The 23,782-nt window shown below is 43.4% G+C and overlaps 2 protein-coding genes across 2 annotated transcripts in view; both read left to right on the top strand.

Annotated features, from left to right (window-relative positions):
- LOC136427042 (zinc finger protein 91-like) overlaps positions 1-3,253 on the top strand; it is a 31,129-nt gene extending 27,876 nt beyond the window's left edge. Inside the window, exons 3-4 of the mRNA XM_066415761.1 lie at positions 253-440; positions 1,954-3,253. Coding sequence (XP_066271858.1) covers positions 253-440; positions 1,954-3,124 — 1,359 coding nt within the window. The 3' untranslated portion in view covers positions 3,125-3,253. The remainder of the gene's footprint in view (positions 1-252; positions 441-1,953) is intronic.
- Positions 3,254-18,552: 15,299 nt separating this feature from the next.
- LOC136427041 (xanthine dehydrogenase/oxidase-like) overlaps positions 18,553-23,782 on the top strand; it is a 28,891-nt gene continuing 23,661 nt past the window's right edge. Inside the window, exons 1-8 of the mRNA XM_066415760.1 lie at positions 18,553-18,621; positions 19,293-19,350; positions 19,644-19,740; positions 20,256-20,364; positions 21,253-21,379; positions 22,065-22,126; positions 22,598-22,783; positions 23,240-23,381. Coding sequence (XP_066271857.1) covers positions 18,553-18,621; positions 19,293-19,350; positions 19,644-19,740; positions 20,256-20,364; positions 21,253-21,379; positions 22,065-22,126; positions 22,598-22,783; positions 23,240-23,381 — 850 coding nt within the window. The remainder of the gene's footprint in view (positions 18,622-19,292; positions 19,351-19,643; positions 19,741-20,255; positions 20,365-21,252; positions 21,380-22,064; positions 22,127-22,597; positions 22,784-23,239; positions 23,382-23,782) is intronic.

The raw sequence follows: 23,782 nt of genomic DNA, 5'->3' as shown, positions 1-23,782 counted from the left end.
GGGAAACAGAGAATCATAGAAAAGGCCGCAGAAAAAGCGTCAATGCAATAACCCCTTGGACCGAAACCTCTGCTTAGAGAGTAGAAGCGGGCTATTTTCTTAATACGGGAGAAGTGAAGCACGAAAAGGTCTATACTCATGATAGACGTGTCTAAATACGGTAAAGATGCGACACGACACGCAACTTGATCCTGTGGTGAGAGTGAAAACTCGTGAAAAGTGCACGGCATGCCGTGATCTGGTCACCGGTAGGCGGTCATCTTCAGCTTCTTGTGGGTAATCAGGTACAAGAAACTGACCCCGGCACTGTACTTCCGGGTCATCGACGGCGCAGTTCCGTTCGTGAAAGCTTGTCAGAATCGTTTGGACGGACGCTCTCTGATCTATATTTGTCCTCGAATACGCCGGTTTCTACTGTTCCAATCGTCGAGACCTTTCAGGTAAGAAGTGATGATGAATATCTATGTCAGGCTGTGTAAGCTGATAGACTACAAGTCACGATTTAGCGGTGGTTTTAGTACCTTTTTTTTTCTGGGCAGTCAACGAGCGCGCCAAGATAAGATTTAAAAGGGTGTTGTAGGGGTTACCCGCTCTCTTTTACTAAAAAAAAAGCTTCAAATAACTCAATTTGCTGTCTTTGAATGTGTTGTAACATAAAATCTAGACGGAATAGTTGATTGTGTGCAAAAGCTTACTTTTGGCCCCAAAGATACGAAGGACTTGACTTGCGTATGTTCGAAACCCCAATCGGATCCTCACATCTGGTTTCAATCAGTGGCTGTTGACAGCGTGGTCTGGTGTTTTGTTGAGGGCGGTTCACTAACCGCTACATTACATTAAGTCTGTGTATGTGTGTGCGCGTGTGCCTAGGTGCGTGCGTTTTTGTGTTGATTAATCTTAAATACAATACTTAAATAGACACATACAGGGCACTGACTAGCGTAACATATCCGTTAAAACTAGGTGGGAGGAACCAAAAAATGCAAAAGCATTGTGTTAGGAGACTTAGAGGACTTAGAGGTAACATAGAATCTAAGATGAAATAGTTGCATGTGTGCAAATGTTTACTTTTTGGCTCAAAAAAGACACACAGGACTTGACATACGTATGTTGGAAATCCCCTAAACAGATCCTCACATCTGGTGTCCACCAGTGCTTGTTGACAGCGGGGTCTAACAGGTTTTCTTGGGGGCGGTTCACTAACTGCTACGGTGGCGGTTTATCTTGAACCCTGTTGGTCTGTGTAGGTGTCATAGAGTGTGTCTGTCTGTTTGTGTCAGGACAGGCCTCCAACCTAGCACGGTAAGACTCAATGGTGAATGTGTGTGTGTGTTAAGGTTTGCGTGTGCTATTGCGGTGTTTGTATGTGAGGTGTTTGATTCTTTGTATGTGTGTATGTGTTTGGTGTCCATTTGTCTGTACTAGTATGTGTATAGTATAATCAAAATACTGGATACTACTACTATACTACTATGTGTGTGTGGTGTCTGTTTTGTATTTGGTGTGTGTGTGTGTGTGTGTGTGTGTGTGTGTGTGTTTGTGTGTGGTGTCTGTTTTGCATGTGTGTGTGTGCATGCTTGGTGTGTGTGTGTGCGTGTGTGTGTGTGTGCGTGTGTGTGTGTATGGTGTATGTATTTGTATGTGTTTGGGTGTGGTGTCCCTGTATCTGGACTAATATGTGTGTGTCTGTATTTGTATGTGTGTGTGCTTTTGTGTGGTATCTGTGTGTCTGTGTGTGTGTGGTGTCTGTCTAGGTTTGGTGTGTGTCTGTGTTTTCCTGTTATATACACAGGGATCCAAGATGGCAGAAATTTTTGTTATTTGTTATGTGGAACGAACGCCAATCTAGGATTATCTGTCATGTGACTTCAAGGACATTGCAACATGTGCTATTATGCAAACTTTTGGTGACTACTTGTCATTAACTCTATTTTCATTTCACTATAATTACAGAAGTAACGTCATGGCTGCAGCAGAAAACTGCCTCGATGATGGTTCCACTGGTGGGGTAGGAGGGATTGCCAACACTCTTCCATGGTGTGAGAAGTGCAGCAAGCAGTTCAGTAAACTGAGTCATCTGAAGACTCACATGCGGACTCACACTGGGGAGAAACCTTACAGATGTGAGGATTGCAGCAGGCAGTTTAGTCAGCTAAGCAGTCTTAAGACCCACATCCGGACTCACACTGGGGAGAAGCCCTACAAGTGTGAGGAGTGCAGCAGGCAGTTTAGAATGCTGAGTCATCTGAAGAGTCACATGCAGACTCACACTGGGGAGAAAACCTACAAGTGTAAGGAGTGCAGCAAGCAGTTCAGTACACAAGGTAATCTGAAGACACACATTCGGATTCACAGTGGTGAGAAACCCTTTAAGTGTGAGGACTGCAGCAGGCAGTTCAGTCAGTTGGGTAATTTGAGGAAACACAAGCTGACTCACACTGGGGAGAAGCCCTACGTGTGTGAGGAGTGCAGCAGGCAGTTCAGTCAGCTGAGTAGTCTAAATAACCACATGAAAACTCACACAGGGGAGAAACCACACAGGTGTGAGGAGTGCAACAGTCAGTTCAGTCAGCTGAGTCATCTGAAGAGACACATGCGGACTCACACAGGGGAGAAACCCTACAAGTGTGAGGAGTGCAGCAGGCAATTCATTGAGCTGGGTCATCTGAAGACTCACATGCGGACTCACACAGGGGAGAAACCCTACAAGTGTGAGGAGTGCAGCAGTCAGTTCAGTCAGCAGAGTGATCTGAAGAGACACATGCGGACTCACACAGGTGAGAAACCCTACAGGTGTGAGGAGTGCAACAGTCAGTTCAGTCAGCTGAGTCATCTGAAGAGACACATGCGGACTCACACAAGGGAGAAACCCTACAAGTGTGAGGAGTGCAGCAGGCAATTCATTGAGCTGGGTCATCTGAAGACTCACATGCGGACTCACACAGGGGAGAAACCCTACAGGTGTGAAGAGTGCAGCATGCAGTTCAGTGTGTTGTGGAGTCTTAAGAAACACATGCGGACTCACACAGGGGAGAAACCTTATAGATGTAAGAAGTGCAGCAGGCAGTTCAGTGAGCTCGGTAATCTGAATAAACACTTGCGGACTCACACAGGGAGAAAGTAGTGTCAAAAGCAGTGCAGTAGGCAGTATTCTCTGAAGACATACATGAAATCACACATGAAAGAATGAAAAGTTTTCATCAGCTGAACTGAGAGAAGACAATAAGGCATTGCATTAGGTGTATTAAAAAGCCCCCCCCCCCCCCAAGTGTTTATTATTTTGATGTGTTTTTTGGGGGAGATTATGATGTGAGTCCTGAGACAAACCTTGTATGGTTTCTTTTCTTATGGAGTTTTCTGTTTTACCATTCACATTATCATACTTTGATGACAAGGCTTGCTGTCTTTGAGTCTCCTCTTTTATTTCATACATGACCGCACCAGTGTTCTTTTTTGCTTGTAGCTTTGTTTCAATTATTATCTTCGCCGAGTACTTGTACTCGGAGAAGATTATGTTTTATTTAGTCTATGTTTATGCACAAGACTATATCTATATGTAGTCATAACACCATATTTCTTAGTTTATAGTATAACTTGGTTTTCTTATGAAAGTTAAACACACTACTCCACTGCCAGTAACCACCTGCTGCAGTGATTGCACCACAGTGTGGCCCAGGGCTACGAAACGGAGATAGGGCACCGCCCTATACACGTAATAGTGTGGGAGGATTTTAACTAACTTTTAACTTGCCTACTACATGAGTTTTGGAATGGTATCTGTAGAAATGGTTATGTTTATTGAGGTCCCTTTTGTTACGTTTCTTAACGTTGTTTATTCTGTTACAGTTCAGGTTCAATGTTAGCATTTTAGAGCTACCAGTAGCATGTTGTTATTGTTATTGTAGCTCTAGATTTAGTAGGTATAACTAACAAACTGTCATATTTATACAGGTAGAGGTATTTTAGGCCTCTTATATGTGCTTGTTACTTTAGCTTTGTTAATACTGTATCTTATGTTTTTTTGTTGTAACACTAAGGACATTACTTGGTAACACTTTATCTATTCCTTATAAGATAGCATCACTGTTATTTTACTGATAGCTTTGTTTTGATATTCTTTAGTTTTTCCGTTCTATCAACTAGTTGAGTTCTATTATAGTATTAGTAGCTGTAGTGAGGATAGGCACAGGGTTATGTTCCTTAATTGTTGTGTTCATTTGGGTACGTTCTCTGCACTTGTTTATCTATCCCTTGTATTATAGTATATCCCTGAAATACTCGTCATAGTTTTTTCAATTATTTTGATTGTTGCTATCTACCCACTAATTAAGTTCCATTATGGTAGCTGTAGAGATGATAAGCACATGGCTGTGTTCATTTAGGTATTCTTTATATTTGATTTGTTTATGTTATTCTGTCACAGTTCAGTTATAATAAAGTTTGTTTTCAGCAAATAACACTGAAAGAAATCAACTCATTCATTCATTCATCAGAGACCTAGAATGCTAGGAATGGGGAAAGTGGAAATAGACACTTAAAGAGGGTGTCATTGTATCAGGAATCGAAACTTCAGACGATAGATACTTACCCTTGAAAGATCTCCCTTAAATGATAATCTGTTCAACGATGTCAAGTGTCATCAAATACATCTGTGACAAATTCAAAACGGCTTGTCTGCAAATCACTCCCGCCCCCTCCCTACCAGTGCACTTGGATCGGTCCTTCAGGCTTCAAGCAGCCAGCTGACGATCATTCCACTATCTCGTGGGGGTGTCAATAACCCCAAGATGGAGAAGGGTCATTAAATGCAATGACTCAATACGGTTAGAATTCATTTCACGGTCCTACCATAGCCAATCCAGAACTACACAGATTTCACAAACAATTCAATTTCAATTCATTTATTCATTAAACCAGAGTACATCTCAGATCTACGGATCTGCTTTTCAAATAACCCTGGGCACAAACATTAAAAAATACAATCAGGGAAAGAAAAAAAAAACAGGTAACGTTATATACAGATAACGTTACATGTACAGACGTATAGAACCGTGATCACAGTATTTCAACCTATTCCAATCGGTTCTCAAACAAAATTCCCTTAAGGAAAGAGGAATGAAATTGAATCTTTACTACTGGATAAATACATTTGTAACGTTATACCCAAACATTTGATTATACACATGAGTAAACAAATGTATATGAGTATACATGAGTATACAAATGTATTAATCCAGTTGTAAAGATTCAATTTTACTCCCTTTTTCCTGACCTGGATGTCTAATATTCACAAACGTACCCTTATAAGTAATGGTTTTTCAATGGTTTAAGCCCTTGTTTATACTTGAAGGTCTAGGCGCAGGCGCCAACAGTTGCGTCACCCTTACAAGGAACGCCTGGGCCGGTGACGTCAGTCGTGCTCCCGAGGTCAACGACCTACTACACAGTGCGAGAAGACGGGGTTGTTTGAGGGCACGAGTTCCACCCGTCACGTCCTCCACTCAGAATGTAGGCCCGCGGAGGTTATCTCAGGTCATGTTGGTGAACTCACGTTTTGTAAGGTCACGCGAGGTCATCTCGTGGGAAATTCATTTCCCCAGGATTAGCGGGAAAGGTTACTGTCGGTCAACCTATGTAGCGAAATTTCACAACAACAACACGTAACGATACCGTGGGTATGCATGTTCACCGGCACGCTTATAATCAAAGTCTATTTATGTTACGCTGTTGGCAGTTTTGAAACTGGCCTTCCATAAGGCCTTCCTGTGAGGGTTCGGATCGTGGAATTGGGCAAAAAAAATGAATAATTGGCTAGAATAGGTAACGTTAGTCGCCGGGGTTATACCGCCCCTTGCAGGGTGACACTGACCCTTTTGTTGGTTGATACAAGCCAGGTCTCCCGTCCGGGTGAATGGTGCAAATCACCGTATGGTGACTATTACATTTTTTTCTTGTTGTTGGCCAGCAATTGGAAAAAAAAGTAATAGTATAAAAACAATAACTTGAGAAAGAAAACAGCCGGGAGGAGTCTGTATCGGAGGCTAACCAAATGTTGCGTAATTGTCTTCCTAGATTTTAGCGTAATACTAATACATAGGGGGTAATTCTTAATTTAGTGTAAAGCGTTGACGGGACATCCCCCCCCCCCCCCATGTACTTACTTACTTAGTTCGAGCTCCCGCTCGAACCAATCCAGAGAGCTTCATCCATAGCACTTTATCCTCCATGGCCTTTACCCCCCACGTAGACCCTCAAAAACTTTTCCAGATGGTTCATGTGAAACATAACGCAAGCTGTACTAAACAAGCTACGACCTTGTATAAAGAAAGCCCCAGGATAGCTTGTTGGAAACTTGCCCAGTAAGGGTGCTTTGGCCCGACGAGGTCGCACCTGTTCCTTAACTGATGCTTCGGTCGCCTTTCCAAAGCGGGGCCCGGCCGGGCAGCCTATGGGAATGAAAAATGTGATATAAAATACAACAAAAGGCAAAAAACGTTAAAAATATTTATCCTAACCATATACTGTATATTTTCCTGTTATGCATTTTTCTATTTTTCGTTTACACAAACAACCCGGCCGGGCCTCGGATTGGAAATGGGACCGTAGCATAACATCCGAAATGACGAACGACTGACTAAATCTATCCAGTTTCTGTGCATGTCATTCGATGGGTTTCTCGTTATTCCAAGAGTGCGATTTCCCGACACGCTGTGCGGAATGACTTGGTCTTGGGTCCAAATCTGGTTCAGTTTATTTTGTGTATACAGGTAAAAGTGGACTTCATCTTGTTGATTTGGAATTAGACTATATGTTAAAAGTTAACAATACCCTGCAGACAAAGTGAAACCTAATTAATATAATCTTCCTCTTGCCAGCTTTTATTTATCATATCTATTAGATTTACCACATTTATGGAAATATTGTCATAACAGGTGACTATCGCCTTTTCAAGCCAATAGCGGCAGGGAGGTAAAATAAAGGCCTTCCACTCGACCTCATTATCCTCATTTTTGGGACATCTCGCCAATGCCAGTAATTAGAATACTAAAGGATCAGTCTGCATCAACACAATTGGAGGCCACCGTCAACTTTTTGCCAAAAAATGCATAATTTCGGAGTTGCGTTGTTGATACTGCTAAGGCACCCCAAATTTCTAACCCTAACCCTACTATAGGGGCGTCGAAACAAGGTGTCGGAACATACTGTATGTATACCGTCGAATTCGGCAAACCAAAATGTACATGTAGGGCTGTCCGCGTTGATACATCCATATAATATTGGTTTGCCGAAAACGATGGTCTTTATCAAGCCAAATAGCAGCAGGGAGGTAAAATAAAGGCCTCCCACTCTCCAATTAACCTGTCTGTTGGGACATCTCGCCAATGCCAGTAATTAGAATACTAAAGGATAGGTCCGCAGGCCACCGTCAACTGTTTACCAAAAAAATGCATAATTTCGGAATCAAATTTGCGTTGTTGATACGGCTACGGCACCCCAAAGTTCTAACCTGGACCCTTACCCTACCATAGGTGCGTCGAAATATAGGAGTGTCGGAACATACTGTACTAGAACTGTACATTTTGGTTTGCCGAATACTATATACGACGGTCTTTATCAAGCCAATAGCAGCAGGTAGGCAAAACAAAGGCCGCTCTCTCTTCCGCTCTCTCATTACCCTGTTTGTTGGGACATCTCGCCAATGCTAGTACAAATTTTCAAGGATACACAACACCGAAATAGGTCCTTCCTTGTCTTTACTCACGACTACAGGAAAGCGTGGACGCGTACGGGGTTACTAGCGGTCACATTTCCCTTTTTCAAGGGCGTTTTCGCGGAAAGACAGGGTCGACCGACGAATGGGGTTATGTTAGGTCACAGTTCTCTTTTTCTAGGGCGTTTTCGCGGAGAGATAGGTCGCGGAGGATGTTGATCCTGCGACTTGAGGTTACTCCCGGTCATAGATGAACTCTGGGAGTTTATTACAGGACGCGGCGTACGTGTGTTTTTATGCCAAGCTGAAGATCACGTGGCCATTATATGGGACCCAATGGTTGGTCTATTGACGTGATGAAATCTCGCAATGCGAGCTGAATTTGTGTTATGCAAACCAACAACAACGTCTCCTGTGAAGTTAAGCCCCATTGAGGTAACAAAAAGAATCTCTCTCTGTTGCTTTGGTCCAGTCCGGGGCCCGGCCGGGCTGTTTGCGAAACCGGATGAATTTTAAAAAAATGCATATCAAGAAAATACACATTATATGGTTAGGAGTAATTTTTATACGTTTTGCGTCTTTTTTTTTGTTTTTCATGTCACACTTTTTGTTCCATCAAGCTGCCTGGCCGGGCCCGGGTTTGAAATGGGACCAAAGCATCTCTCTGACGACCCCCTCTCTCTCTCACCCCTCTCTATCTTGGCTTGGCCAAAAAAAGCGAGCCGTGGCGAAGCCACATTGCACTATCACTAGCTACTTGAAGAAGCATCATGGTTCACATCAGTTGAATGTTGTGAACAAGGTCACAATCTTCTCCACTAACATCTGCCTGGAGAGTAAAGGTAAGGTAAAGCAGTCAGCCCGGATTGAGGTGAAGCATGATGCTTTTTCAAGTAGCTATTAGTCGATTGGAGAGTAGTCAGAAGTTATTTTGGGCTTGCGAACATTGGTAGCTGAAGCATCTCAGCAGGTTACTTGATGTCGGAAGTGGAAATAGATGTGTACAATGACGCACGTACAAGTGAATTTATTTCACTCACGCCCAACCAACGTCCTGGTCACGTAAACCAGCCATCATTACTGAGGAAAGGCTGATGACAGTATAGGTTACTTGATGTCGGAAATAGAAATAGACTTGTACGATGACGCACGTTCAACTGAATCTATTTCACACACGTACAACCAACGCCCTTGTCACGTAAGCCAGACATTGAAAAATTCAAACAAACCCATCTCCATCTATGTTTTAAATAGGACAGACAACGAGACGAGAAGAACCCGAACCTATGTAATTAGAGTACGTTCTGAACCAATGTTTTAGATCAGTATTAGAGGTCCCGTCAGTGTTATCATCGTCATCATTGTCATCCTCATTAACATCATCATTATCATCATCATTATCATCATCATTATCATCATCATTATCATCATCATTATCATCATCATCATCATCAACATCATCATCATGATTATCATCATCATTAACATCATCATTATCATCATCATCCAGTGGTTCCGAGCTTGCTAGTATTCTTAAATGTGGGGTATAACACATATGTTACTTATACCTACGAGAGACTTATTCTGTAAGTTCTTTTATATATCCTCGTTTATTATATTGACCAATGATGTATATCTTATATTCTTATACTAAGGGCTTGCCACAACCCCTTCTGTTATGTTAATCTACTTTGAATAATAAAAAATAAATAAAAAATCATCCAGTGGTTTCTGCATCTGTATATCTGTATGCCCGTACTTAGCCCCGTAGGGCATGAATTTACAATGAAGGTTGCCGATTATTATTACTGAGGAAGGGTTGACGACCGCTGTTACTGCATGTCGAAAGTAGAAGTAGACTAGTGCAACGACGCATGCGCAATCATTTCACACACGTACAACTGACGTCCTTGTCCTTGTAACATGAGCTAGTCATTATTATCCAGGAAAGGCTGACGACCGCTGTTGCTTGGGTCTAGAGAGCAGAATTAGACGTGTACATTGACGCAAGTGCAATCATTTCAAGACTCGTGTTATTCACGACGATCACTTTATCTCTAGCAGAAGCTATGTGAAGCTCTATCGGTCTAACAAATTTTACAGTGACTTTCCTACGGTCAAAATGGAAATACAACATATCTTAAAATTCTACCGCAGTTACTCGTACAAAACAATATTAGCTAATATTGTATGTAAATCTCTAATATGATCAGGTTGGATTAATCGTGGGTTTTAGTATCTTTCCTAATGACAAAGCAGTCCTTGGGTTATCTGCCTATATTGGCATTGTGAGAGTTGTAAAATCTAACCCAAGTTCAATAATTTCATTCACGCACAACTACTGTCCTTGTCACGTAAGCCAGTCATTCTCATTGAGGAAAGGCTGACGACCGCTGCTGCTTGATGTCGATAATGAACTTGAAATAGAGTTGTGCCATGACGCAAGTGTAAGGCCTAAGAAAATAAATGTTGTGTTTCTGGTTACCAGACCGGCCCTAGCAAAAACCTGCCGACCCTACACTTTTTTCTTCCTAGCGATGGACATGAGATATGACATCTGAGTGATGAAAACTCAAAAAGAAGTCCTTCAGATTTCCTGTACAGGTATTTCACATTCACTTAACGGATTAGAGCTTTGAACAATTGATGTAGGAGTGTGTAGAAAACATTGTACTTCTTTATTCAGTTTATTGATATACTTGTGTTTGTACAATGTGTATCTGCAATACAATACGACAAAATTTGGTGGATTGGTGGGGGTTGGGAAAACGAAGGTCAATTTCGATAATTATTATCGTATGATTTGATGTGATATTGTTATTATTTATTACTACAATTATGTTATGAATTGTTATATTATTGTAATTTTGTTAACTGCGATTGACCCTCTAAGTGACTACTTTGTCAGTATTCTGTTACTATTATTATTGTCTGATTTGTTATTATCATTTACTACTATAATTATGTTATGAATTGTTATCTTTTTGTTAATTTAGATGGGGGAAGACCTTGTATAAGCCATTATGGCTTTTTTTCTTCCCCCAGCACGCATATTTTCTTCTTACAATTGTAATACAAAATGATTTTAATATGTGCGAATAAACCAAAATCAAATCAAAATCAAATCAAATGATGAGCCTCCTAGTGGCTACCTACGGTACTGCAGCTGGACTTTAAAGGTTTTTTCAGTTCAAGTTCTGGATGTGCTGTGGTCGTGATTTTGGAGTGGTTGATAGCTCTTGTTGGATAATGCGGAGATTCGTTTTTTTGTAGTTTATTGCAGTTTATTGATATACTTATGCTTGTACAATATATATCTGCAATACAATATGATGTTGAAAATATCAAGTAGTCACGCACAGTTCCTCAAAATCTCTCATGACAGTTTTCTCCCATGTAATCTGTTGACCTCCCCTCCTTCTTTTCCCCTGTGGTACCCAGTATATATTCTACATATAGCACGTATTAAACATAGACTGGAACCATTGGCGCATATAAACAGATACAACCACCTATCTAGTGAGATCAAGCTGTACTTGTGAACACGGAACGATACCTAACCAAGCAAGGTGGGAGTATGCAAGGGCCGTCCAGCGATGTAACACACGAATTCGAAACTGATCTGTTACGCCCAAGGGCAGTTCTACCAGCTACACGGCAGTCAGGACTTTCGAGGAGAGGCGTGTTGCTCACGCAAAGGACAAGAGAGCTACTAGAAAGGCAAAGCAGGCTACCAGGACAGTATGCAGGCGCTAGGGGGCGTGGTGGGAGGGAACCTCATCCGCCGCAACGACGGGAGAACCAAGAAGACCTAGATACAGAAGCTGGTTTGTTACACTGAAGGACAGTTATACCGGCTACACAGATACAGATACAGAAGTTGTGTTACGCCGAAGGGTCGTTATACATGCGTACCGGCTATCCAGATACAGAAGCTGGTGAGTTACACCGAAGGGCGTTTATACCAGCTATACGGAAACAGATACAGAAGCTGGTGTATTACGCCGAATATCGGTTATACCGAATAAACAGTTACAGAACATCGAAGGGCGTTTATACTGGCTATACAGATAAAGATACATAAGCTGGTGTGTTCAGCTGAAATGCTGTTATACTGCGTACTGTCTATACAGATGCAGATACAGAAGCTGGTGTGTTGCGCCACTAAGGTTGGTTTTACCGGCTATACATATACAGATACAGACGCTGATGTGTTACGCCAAATGACGGCTATACAGATACAGTGGCTGGTGTTGTGTTACACAGCGAAAGGCGTTTATACTGGCTGGTATTTATTTGCAATTTCTACATCCGGGACTATTGATGTCCTGAGATGACTCCTGATGCTCATGACGTCATCACGTTCGCTCCCACAATCCTCGCGGTAGGAGATTACCCGTGATGCCTCGCGCCCGGTCATTACAACATCCGTCCTTCACCTTTTTGCTAACGACCCTACCCATCATTCATTGCGGGAATGAAGCGGGGGCAGAACGTTGTTGTCCCCGAAAGTGGGCCGGCTGCGTTTACTACCATCGTGATTTACATGTGGTGACATGTTTGAGGTTTCGCAGTGCACGTACATTTTTGTGGGTCAAAGCGCATAGCCTCCTTCGCAGGCTTCTTGTAGCGCTGATACGCGATTTTTTTTTACACGGGCCAAGGTTTTCTAATGTTGGTTTAGGGAGTTTCGCTGCCGAGGGAGTTATGCCGTCGTTTTCGAGGGTGGGTCAAAGCATTTTACAAGATGTATTTTCCACGGTGCACACTCTCCTAGCTAATGTTTTTACCTCGAGCGTGATTTACCCGTCGCTGACATCTTAAAGGTTTCGGAGTGCACGTACACACGTTTTTGTGGGCCAAGCACACGCCTAGCTGTATTTTCATCAGTGAACATTTGTGTTCCCTTGCTGCAAGGGCCTGCCAAATTGGGAGAATAATTTGCCACCATACTAGTATGAGAAGTCGAGAAACACGGACACAAGTACAAACACGTCTACATGTGTTGAATCCTCTCAAACAACTCTTTATTCAAATGATAGAACGGGATCGGCCGTTCTATATTCGAACGGCCGGTCCCGTTCGACACAACGACTTTGCTCGTTACATTCTTCCCCCCCCAACCGTGGCATTTGCCCTCAAATGCGTGTCTACCTACATAGTCAAGATTGTGATCGGCGCTGATGTTTATCAAGACGCCCGTGACCATGCATAAGTACTTCAAAGCACGGACATTAAAGTAAACAACAAAAACTGTCTTCTTCGTTCAACATCACACCCTCAGTGCGGTTTGAAATTCACATTGTTCCTTGTAGTCGCCCCGCAGGCATCAATATTCTACTTAGGCACACATCAGTTCGAAGATTTTCAATACACAAAATACAATGACATCGTTTCCATGGCAATCAGCAACCACGCAGGTTCTGAGGCTAAAAGGGCAAACGAGTCTTCGGAGGTAGATCTTATTAGGAGGGTCGTCCCGCAGGCATCAGTTCAACCTAGGCAAGCATCACACCAGTCTCAATACACAACAATATATACAACATAACATCCACCAGATGGATTCGTTACCCGTAGGCTTACGAAGATTCCGCCAGGCGAGTTCGTACCCGGACATCGTGTTACAGTTCCTTGTTAGAAATACACCACAAAAGTTCGAAATGTTTCACAAAGTTCAGTGGTCGGGCCGGGTACACGGAGAAGTACTTTTACAGTTCACGGCAAAAGGTTGCGCTGGTGGTCATTCAAGGCTGGAGACACGCATGGGCAGCGCGGGGTCTTCGTCGTACGGGTAGTCGGACTGAGTCAGGTTGCGTCGTTCGGCACGGTGGGGCAGGAAGACGACAGCGTCATCTGCTGGACACATGGCCGACGGCGGGGGTATCTGGGCGGCAAAGTTATTGGTCTCTGGCCTCAGCGATGGCAAGCAGAGAAGGCTGGGAACATGGTAGACGTGGTCGGCTGGCAGGCTGGGTAAGAAGACAGCATGTCATGGCGGCGGGCCGGGGTCGGGTCGACATGGCACGGTGAGCGGACTCAGTACTCAGTGCTTGGTAAGCGTGCCCGGGGCAGCGCCTCTTGACTCGGGCGGCATGGTCAAGGATGGCCTCGGTGCGGGTTCGGCCGCTCGAAAACGGCAATCCCACCGCTAGTCCACCAATATGAGAAGTCGAGAAACACGGACACAAGTACAAACACGTCTACATGTGTTGAATCCTCTCAAACAACTCTTTATTCAAATGATAGAACGGGATCGGCCGTTCTATATTCGAACGGCCGGTCCCGTTCGACACAACGACTTTGCTCGTTACACTAGCAGTTGTCAGGGGCTCGCACTCCTGGCTAATGTCTTAACTTCGATCGAGATTTACCGTTGATGACATGTTTAAGGTTTCGCAGTGCACGTACATTTTTTGTGGGTCAAAGCGCTTAGCCTCCTTTGCAGGCTTCTTGGAGGGCTGATACGCGATTTTTTTTACACGGGCCAAGGTTCTCTATTAAATGCCGGTTTAGGTAGTTTCGTGGCCGAGGGAGTTATGCCGTCGTTTTTGTGGGTGGGTCAAAGCACACGTTGTATTTTACAGTATGTATTTTCAACGGCGCACACTCTTTTAGCTAATGTTTTGACCCCGAGCGTGATTTACCGTTGCGGACATTTGTAAGGTTTCGCCGTGCACGTACACTTTTATGTAGGTCAAAGTACACACCAAGGAGGCTTGATTAAACCTCCTTGCACACACCTAGCTGTATTTTCAACGACGAACTTCCGTTTATGAGTCAGTGAATACATATAAGGGCTTGCCAAATAGGGAGAATGAGTTGCCAGGGGTGGCCTAAATGATGTAAATGGTGCACATATGATTGGCACCCCCTGCGGTGGTCGATTCACAGACACACGTTCACCACGTATCCCTACGTGACACGCATTTCGTTAACCCACCCCTATCATGAAGCGATAGAAACTCAGTAGGATTAGACAGAGTTTCCCTAATGTCTTCTTGTTTCTTCCTTTTCCAAGTCATGTCTGTCGACATCTCGTGCTTTGCCTTTAAACCCCTTTCATCGGATTTCCACACGTCCTTGTACACAAAAATTTACAACCGTCCCTTCAAGTGGACCAACGTATTCTGGACGAGACATTGTCATGTAACTGGGCTGTTAGCCTGACCTTGAGTGTACGTGTGGCGGCGCCAAGCGCCTCGGAGAAAACGTCGATTTTTCTGAGAGAAAAAGTATTCCCGTATGCAGACACAAACGTCATTTCTCGGATAAATGCTATACTGCCAGACCAATCGAGTATATGTTTATTGGAAGGGTTTTTAGAATAGCATTGTCCAAAAGACTTACTCAAACGTCATTGACCCCCCCCCCCCCCCCCCCCCAGGAATAGAACAGTACCATACTGCTAGAAGAATCGATTGTATTCATTCCAGGAAGGGAGAGCTTTTCAGAAATACAAGTGAACTGTAATAGACAAGACTGAAATCAGGTGAAACGACTGTTGCACAGTTGCATATACGGTTTGATATAGTGTCCCGTTTCGGGAAATTCAAGCAAAAGAGATGTTAGTAGTCAGGTTGCGTATTCATTGTAAAATGACCAAATATTTATGAAACGAGTCGCTCGGGTTTCATCCATTCATCCAAATTCAATGTATAATTCGCGGTCAAAACCGCCCTAAGTAGTGTTTTTTGATACATCAATGAAATAGTGATCTATTGAAGACCAGCCGATGATGGCTATAACAGGGCATGATTAAAAGCACTCTTTGGGCCCCTTTATACGACTTCACAGCCGGATCAATTTGTGGCGGCCCCAAACCTTCTTTCGGGTCAACGCATCGCGGAAAGCGGTCACTACCACGGGTTTACATGTCACGTGCGGGGAAGAGTAGGTCTCTAGCCTGCTTTGTAGGTCAACTCGGAAGGTCTGGCGGTCGTTCGGTGGTTTTCACACCCACTGTAGGTCAGTGACCCCCGCCCGAGGTTACTAACGGTCATGCCAGGGGCAAGGCATCTATGTTCCCTTGACAGGGAATTGTGGGTAATGCATTAAAGTTGACCCATTTTCGCCTGTGGCTTATTTAAGTGCTGGAAAATTCCACGACCTGACATCGATTTAACGATGGTAATCTGCGCCTGAATCTGGGCCGGTGTCGTTAATAGAGTGAATGAATCATAGTCTGTTATCCGAGTCAACCCAGCCCTTTTATAGGAGATGCGACGAACATAAAACCGCGAATAGAACATGACATATACTTTTTTTGTGCACATTGCACATTCCATTGCGATAATTCGACCAGTTACCTCATGAGGTACATATAATGCTGTCCAGCAGGTCGATTTCCATTTTCGCAATTTTTTATTTTCGGGGGCTTTGCGCTCGCGCTTGTCCCCGATTGACAAACAAAAACAAGAGCCATCCAACACGCAAACGCCATGACCGGAGCATGTCCAGAACACTAGATTAGCCCGCGTACCATCCTTCGTACACCCCGACCAATCGAATCACATGAATCGCATTGAAACTCAGATTCGTATCAGCCATTTCCCGACAAATCGCTTTCTAACTTGCGTTAACGACTACATCTGACCAAACAAACTCGCCAGTGAGATGGTGGAAGGTGTCAGCTTCCAAAAGATGTTTTCAGATTGACAATTTTGGCAATTTGGAAGTGATTGAATCCGCCAGCGATTCAACTTCTAGTTTCTACTACTTTTCTCTAAACGCGGGCGGATTCGATTACTTCCAAATTGCCAAAATTGTCAATCTGAAAACGTCTTTTGGAAGCTGACAACTTCCACCATCTCACTGGCGAGTTTGTTTGGTTAGATCACCTCCTTGGTTAGATGTAGTCGTTAACGCAAGTTAGAAAGAGATTTGTCGGGAAATGGCTGATACGAATCTGAGTTTCAATGCGATTCACGTGATTCGATTGGTCGGGGTATCGTAGCAACCGCAGGCTAAAAAGCGATTTTTTTTGAGCCAGCGGTTACTACGGAGGATGGTACCCGGGCTAACACCAGATATCAAAACCAGTAGGTCTGCTGCAGCACCACAGAAAGCCGCTAGGAGGTCCATTGTAGAACTTGACCTTCGTTTTCCCGACACCCACCAAATATCATTAACAGCTTCTCGAGTTCACGATCCTGGCTACACACACACACACGCACGCACGAACACACGCGCGCACACACACACACACACACACACACACACACACACACACACACGGTACCTAAAACATATAACCTTCTCGGCGAAGGTAATTAGTTGTCAATACCCTTTTTAGGACGGAGCCGTATTAAAGACAAAAAAGGATGATTTTGCCATTATTTGGTGACGTCGGTGCTTTAAACAAGGAGAGAATGATAAATCTATATCGGAGAAACGTTTGGTTCAAGCTGCAACGATATTCAGCTTCCATGATAACTTTCGAATTAATAGATGCTTCATGCTCTAGATCGCTATCGACACCGGGCCACCTACCGTAACTACCGAGGGAAAGAAGTGGCCAAGATAAAGAGAAATATTTCGATCTAACGTCGCTTTTTGCATAATTGTGCACGTAGCACCACTTCTATGTTGTTAATCGTTATAATCAGCTTCGATATGGGTATTTCGCCAGGGATACAACATATCAACGTTACTTTAGATTGTTAACTTCGCCAAGAAGGTCATCTTTTCCGGTGCCGTTCAGTCTTTCAGTATGTGTGTCTGTGTGTCTGTATGTGCACAACATAACTCGTGAAGCCGTAGATGGATCGTTATGATATTTGGTAGGTGAGTAGGGGTTGGGAAGAAGAGGGTCAAGTTCGATAATGGGCCCCGTGGCGGATTTCTATGGCACTGCAGCGGAACCTCCGGTTTTGATATGTACTGTTCTGGATATGCTGTGCTCGTGATGTTATTAGTTTTAGATAGCTCTTGGGACAGGCAGTAAAGTAGTGTTCGTTTGGGCCCCATATAGCGGCTTTTTGGGAACTGCAGGTGCTGCTTTTGTTTTAGACATTGAAAAAGAATAACTCTTAGAGTTTTTGTATGTAGATAGCTTAAGTGGGCATAATTTCATGATCGTTGTGCAAATATCTAACTTGCAGAATCAATGAGGAATGTTTGTATATCCGCTGCATTCCATGATAGGATTCTCAAATATGTGATATGTGTAACTGAGAAAGAGAGGAATATCGATAGACTTAAATTATGCAAATGAGACCTAATTTACATAGGTAATGAGAAAATACGTGTGGTAAATTATGAGAATTTCATACTTGTGGCATGACGAAGCTAAATAAAGGCGAACATTATTAGAAACAAATTATGCAAATCAGGTCCGCATTTACGTAATGTATGGGGAAATGCTGCAACATCCTTCTTCGCTTAGATAAAACTTTCATACTTTGTACAACAACAGTATTACTAGAGAACGCCCCCATAAGACAGACTCTATCATTCCCCATACGGGTTGGTGGCTGCTTCCAGACTATTCAAACGGCGCTGAAACCACTTGCAATCGAATAATTATTACAGTAGCCAGATAATGCCGTTACACAATATTAATTATTCCATAGTATATTGTAGTTAGTAGGAACAGTATCTATGTATCTTCTGTATCGCAAAATACTGAGCCTCTTGTCTCCACCCGGATCTCTCAAATAATGGTACCTTCCGACACGACCTTGACAAGACCAAAGTTCATTGAAGTTCCGCTGGTGACTGTGGTCCGAACTAGTGCCAGAAATGTACCTTGGAAGTTGACGAGTTACCTCAGGACTTCGTCGCCGGTTTTATAGCAGCTAATTTTGCAGAATATTATTAGCAGCCACCTAGCCGCGAAAAACATGCCGGACACGGAAGCAACAGGAGTTTCGGGGAAATCGCAACTTGTTTTCTTCGTCAATGGCAGAAAGGTAAGTCACGTCATGTTTGTTTTTAAATGATGACCTGTCGTCTGCTGTTGCTGGGAGGTCTGAGGTTAACGTGTGTGTGCAAGTGTGTGTATATAAATGTGTATGTACATGTGTGTGCATGTGGGTGTTGGTGTATGTGTGTACATGTGTGTGTGTGTGTGTGTGTGTGTGTGTGTGTGTGTGTGTGTGCATGTGCATATGTGTATGTGTGTACATGTGTGTGTGTGTAGTGTGTGTGCATGTGTGTGTGTGTTTGACTATGTACATGTATGTATGTGTGTGTGCATGTATGTGTGTATGTACATGTTTGTATGTATGTATGTATGTGTGTGTGTGTGCATGTATGTGTGTGTGTACATGTGTGTGTGTGTTCATGTGTGTGCCTGTTCTCATGTGTGTGCCTGTGTGTGTGTGTGTGTGAACTTGACCTTTGACCCGATACATGTCAGTGATGGCCGATTTCTCGGTCGCTGGACATTACCGGAAGAAGAAGAAGAAGCGCGTGTGTGTGTGTGTGTGTGTGTGTGTGTGTGTGTGTGTGTGTGTGTGTGTGCATATAAACATCAAGATACTGCTGCATTAGCAATGACAAATACCACACAGAGGCTTTAACATGTCAGTCCCTGCACAATCAGAACTTGGCCACAATAAAGATCTATTTTCCCCTGTAGGTTGTGGACCAGGATGCTGACCCAGAGATGACACTATTGACCTACCTGAGGACAAAATGTATCCTTTTGAACTGAACGTTTTTCCTGATGAAAGAAGAAGAACTTTATTGCACAACCATTGTACATACATGACAGTTGAACTGTTGCTGATATCTAACAAGTTAAAAGAGCTTATCTCATTTGCACCCAATGTTCGGAACATTCGTATTCTGTATCGGTATAACCGCCCTTCGGCATAACACACTAGCTTCGCAGGCACCCAGCGTGGTGGCAGCTAGTTATATGACATCACACCGTCTTATGTCTTTAAGAAAATTGATTTCTTGTTGAGATTCCGTAACAGTTGAACAGTACGTCTGACTGGAGCAAAGCTGGGATGCGGGGAAGGGGGCTGCGGAGCCTGCACCGTCATGGTGTCCAGATACAACCCCGCTCAGGGGAGAGTGCTGTATCCTTTTATACCAATTCAACCTGATACTGTAAAAGTTTTTAATATGTACACGCTTTATGGTATTCCAGTTTGGAAATGTGATCAGCTTTTTTTTTGCCTGCCTTGTTTTTTTTCGCTCACGTGCGCTAAATTTATAGTCTGCAGAGGATGTTATCCATACAATTTACTTGCCTTGGCCTTAGTAGTGAAGTACAAACACAAATACTACAAAATAAATTAACCCTGTCGGAGTTGAATCTCCTTCCAGAGGTGAAGATGAGCATTTTCCTATAGCTAACTGTTGCCCAGTCACCTGGCAGTGAATGCCTGCCTTGCTCCTATTTGCTCCCTACATGATAAAAGATGAGTATTTTCCTGACTATTGCCCACCCACCTTGCAGTGAATGCCTGCCTCGCTCCTATTTGCTCCGTGCATGATAAAAGATGATTATTTTCCTAAGTCTTACGATAAAAGATGATTATTTTCTCAAGTATGACATTAAAATATGATTGTTTTCCTGAGTATTGCCCAGTCACCTTGCTGTGAATGCCTGCCTGGCTCCTATCTGCTCCCTACACGGTGCAGCTGTCACCACAGTGGAGGGGATCGGCACCACCAGGACCAGGCTGCACCCTGTACAGGTCAGCTTCTTGTGTCAGGGCTCGAAATTCATTTTTTAGGACTGGTGATAGCCTGGGTACCAGACCATCGCACTCCAGTCGCTAGTCCTTCGGCCGGGGAAGCAACTTGCCCCGCCGGCACAGATAGCACACGGACCCCTAATTATGCGCGTATATTAGAGATTGGCTGCCAAGAGAGACCGGGTGCCAACTCTATCCCCTACTAGGCCTTCCGCGGCCAAAAAGGGGTTATCATCTCGCATCGCGCAAAGGATCTGGTTTCCAGGCTACACTGGTGCAGGTCAGCTTCTGATGTTCTCAACAGTAAAAGTCTACAGTGGTGCATAAGGATTCATCTCAATCTTATGCAAAATGCATGGATCACTATGGGAAAGCCTATAATCTTATAGAAAATGCTTGTATGCATACTGGCCGGTATTTATTGGGAATTGAATGGTACGGGGTGAAGGCTGTCACAAAGACACGTGTAACAGCCCCTGAGCTATTCTTTTGCTTCATTTTAGTTTATCACACCATTTGTTCCTATAGCTGTGGCTGTGGCTCAATGCAACTATCTTAGATATCCAGCTTTGTCACATGACCAAGGCAGTAGTTGGCCGGTTTGCATAAAAAAAGTGTCTGTCTTCTCATAATATTTGTACGTTTTGCATTGTGAATTTTCTTCATAAAAGTCATTGAAATTTCATAAAATTTGTGAGAATGTTTAATAGGTACCCCTGGTCTAGTAGAATCAGTGTAATGTAATATTATACGAAATCTCTCTGAAGGTTGCAAACTAATGCTGTCGTCAATGGTTAGTGTAATCTCTGTTGATTTATCTAGTTGCTTTATTTGCCCGTAAAGGTGTTTCTTTCCCAGTTGCTGATTTTTCTGATCTCGTCCCCCCAGGAGAGGATTGCTAAGGCCCACGGGTCCCAGTGTGGGTTCTGCACCCCGGGGATGGTCATGTCGATGTACACCTTACTGCGCAACCACCCCGCCCCCAGCATGGAGCAGGTAGACACGGCTTTGCAGGGTGAGTCATTCGTTTCTCTCTTTATTTGTTTGTTTGTCGAGATCACGATCAAGTGACAATGCTGCTCTCATGTGTTGTCGCGCATGTGATTAGTCAGGGAAGTTTCTTGCATGTTCTTGCGAGACAATGTCAGCATACGACCACTTGTAGTGCCTAGTGGCACGTAGGGCAGCAACTTTCCTTGCTGTTTCAGTACCAAGGTATATCTTTGCAGGAAGGGGTGGCTTAAGTCCTTCCTCTTTAACGTTCTTGAGGCACCTCCTTGAACATGGGACCCCCATTTCAGGTCCATTACAAAAGACGGGTGCAGCCCCAACCGAGATGTCCTTCCCGGGATTGTAACGGGGTCTCCCAATTACCAACTAATTTGAACCTGGAGCTCAACTGTGAGGCTGCTTCCAGTGATAGCAGATACTATGAGATTTGTCATTGTGATAGAGGCTTGATTCAGATTGTTGTGGCTGCTATGGGCACTTTTCTACAACTTTTCCTCCAATTGAAACCTGTCACTGCCATCTCAGAGTCTGCTTATACTCTCTTATTTGCTTCTGGCCAGAAACTTCCAATGAGCTCCATATGGTCCCATTGTAATTCTTCTTCAGCACTTCTGCTTATCAACTATTTCATAGTTACCAGAAGGATATCAATTTATTCAAATTTACATTAAATGGTTTCCACTACCCAGGTAACCTCTGTAGGTGTACAGGCTACAGACCCATTCTGGAGGGATACAAGACTTTCACAAAGGTACAGAATGTATATTTTTGTATGTGGCTTTGTTGTAAACTGGTGTGGATGGCATTCAGTACCAAGGACAGATCTCTCTCTGTTCTCCCCCCCTCTCTCCCCCTCTCTCCCTCCCTCTGTGTGTGTATGTAGGGGTTGTGTGCATGTGTGTGTGTTTATAGCATCTAGTGCAAAGCACATGTTGGTCTGTTTGGATTTGTGTAACTGATACTTAGCACAAGGGACAGGTCTATTTACATGTATGTACATCATAGCATTCAGCACCAAGGACAGGTCTGTTTTGCATTTTTTAAATGTCAGCACAGCAGGAACAGACTTTGTTTCCCTCTATGCATATTAGGATCAGTACCCAAGGAACACTCTTTCCCCATTTTTTGTGCATAAATTTCCAGGGACAGGTATCTTAAATAAAAATCAATCGAAAGACTTGTATTTCTGTGTTCATGCATTGCGCTTTTCCCTGATTGCCAGGAGTTTCAAGGCTGCTGTAGAGGCACAGCAGGAAAAGGCTGCTGCCGTAATGGTCAAGATGGACAGGCAGCCAATGGGCAGGCAGCCGATGGACCTATTTCTCAGGTCTCGACAGAGTTGTTCCAGGTGTCAGAGTTCGCGCCCCTTGACCCTACCCAAGAACCTATCTTTCCACCAGAGCTGATGGTAAATTACATCATGGTTTATCATTGTTTTTATACATTCACGAGTTATTCAAAAAGTTGCATTTAAAAAAGGTATGGTTCCCAGCATCAAATACATGTATGTTATTTTGCACACTTTTAGACAAGTTATACAAAAGGCTCGGTGGGAATCACTCCACCATCAAGTTAGGAATATTGTGTGAAGTGCCTTTCCCAAGGGCACAACTTTGGGGCTTGTGTGAGTATCAAACCCGGGACCTATTGGTTCCGAGCCCAACGTTCTAACTGTTACGCCACACAAATGAAAAAAGTTACATTTGTCCGTTTAAGTCCAGTATTTAGTATTGCTTGTTCCAATCTGCCATAGGGGTACATTCGGTCACGTCTTTCTGCTCCATCTTTTGGGTCATATTCTCTCTATATGATGTACCACACATTATATGATCCTATTTTTACCACCCTATATTTTTTTTACTAGAAAGCTGAGGGCAGTGATGGAACAACTCTGAAGTTTGTGGGAGAGCGAGTCACCTGGATCAAACCTGCGACTTTTAAGGAGATCCTAGAACTGAAGACAAAGATTCCACATGCCAAGCTGGTGGTTGGGAACTCAGAAATTGGTGTGTATCAAACAGGGCTGTCTCCAGCTTTAAATTTTTTCCTTCCCACTCATTGTTTGGGAGCCGATTTTTTAAATTTTCATTGTTGAATCCGTCATTTTAAGCTCAAAAAATACATTTTCATCAGTTTTATCTCATGAAATTGATATTTTTGGGACGGAAAGGGTTGAATTGTTTTCCGTCCCTAGAAGCAAATTTCTGTCCTGGGACGGAAGGACGGGTCCTGGAGACAGCCCTCGTATCAAAAGACATACTTATGGTTGATTCTACGATAACCTATATTTTGATATGAAATAGTTAAAAGACTTTGATCTAATCATGAAGCTAGATGTTGGTTTGAATTCAGAATCAGATATATCAAAGTTTTAATAAACAGTGAAGAGAATATATGTTTTAAAAAG

This window comes from Branchiostoma lanceolatum, chromosome 2 (genome assembly GCF_035083965.1).
Source record: "Branchiostoma lanceolatum isolate klBraLanc5 chromosome 2, klBraLanc5.hap2, whole genome shotgun sequence".
Lineage (NCBI taxonomy): Eukaryota > Metazoa > Chordata > Leptocardii > Amphioxiformes > Branchiostomatidae > Branchiostoma > Branchiostoma lanceolatum.
Note: the sequence above shows the minus strand (reverse complement) of the source record. Positions and strands in the feature narration are given on the sequence as shown.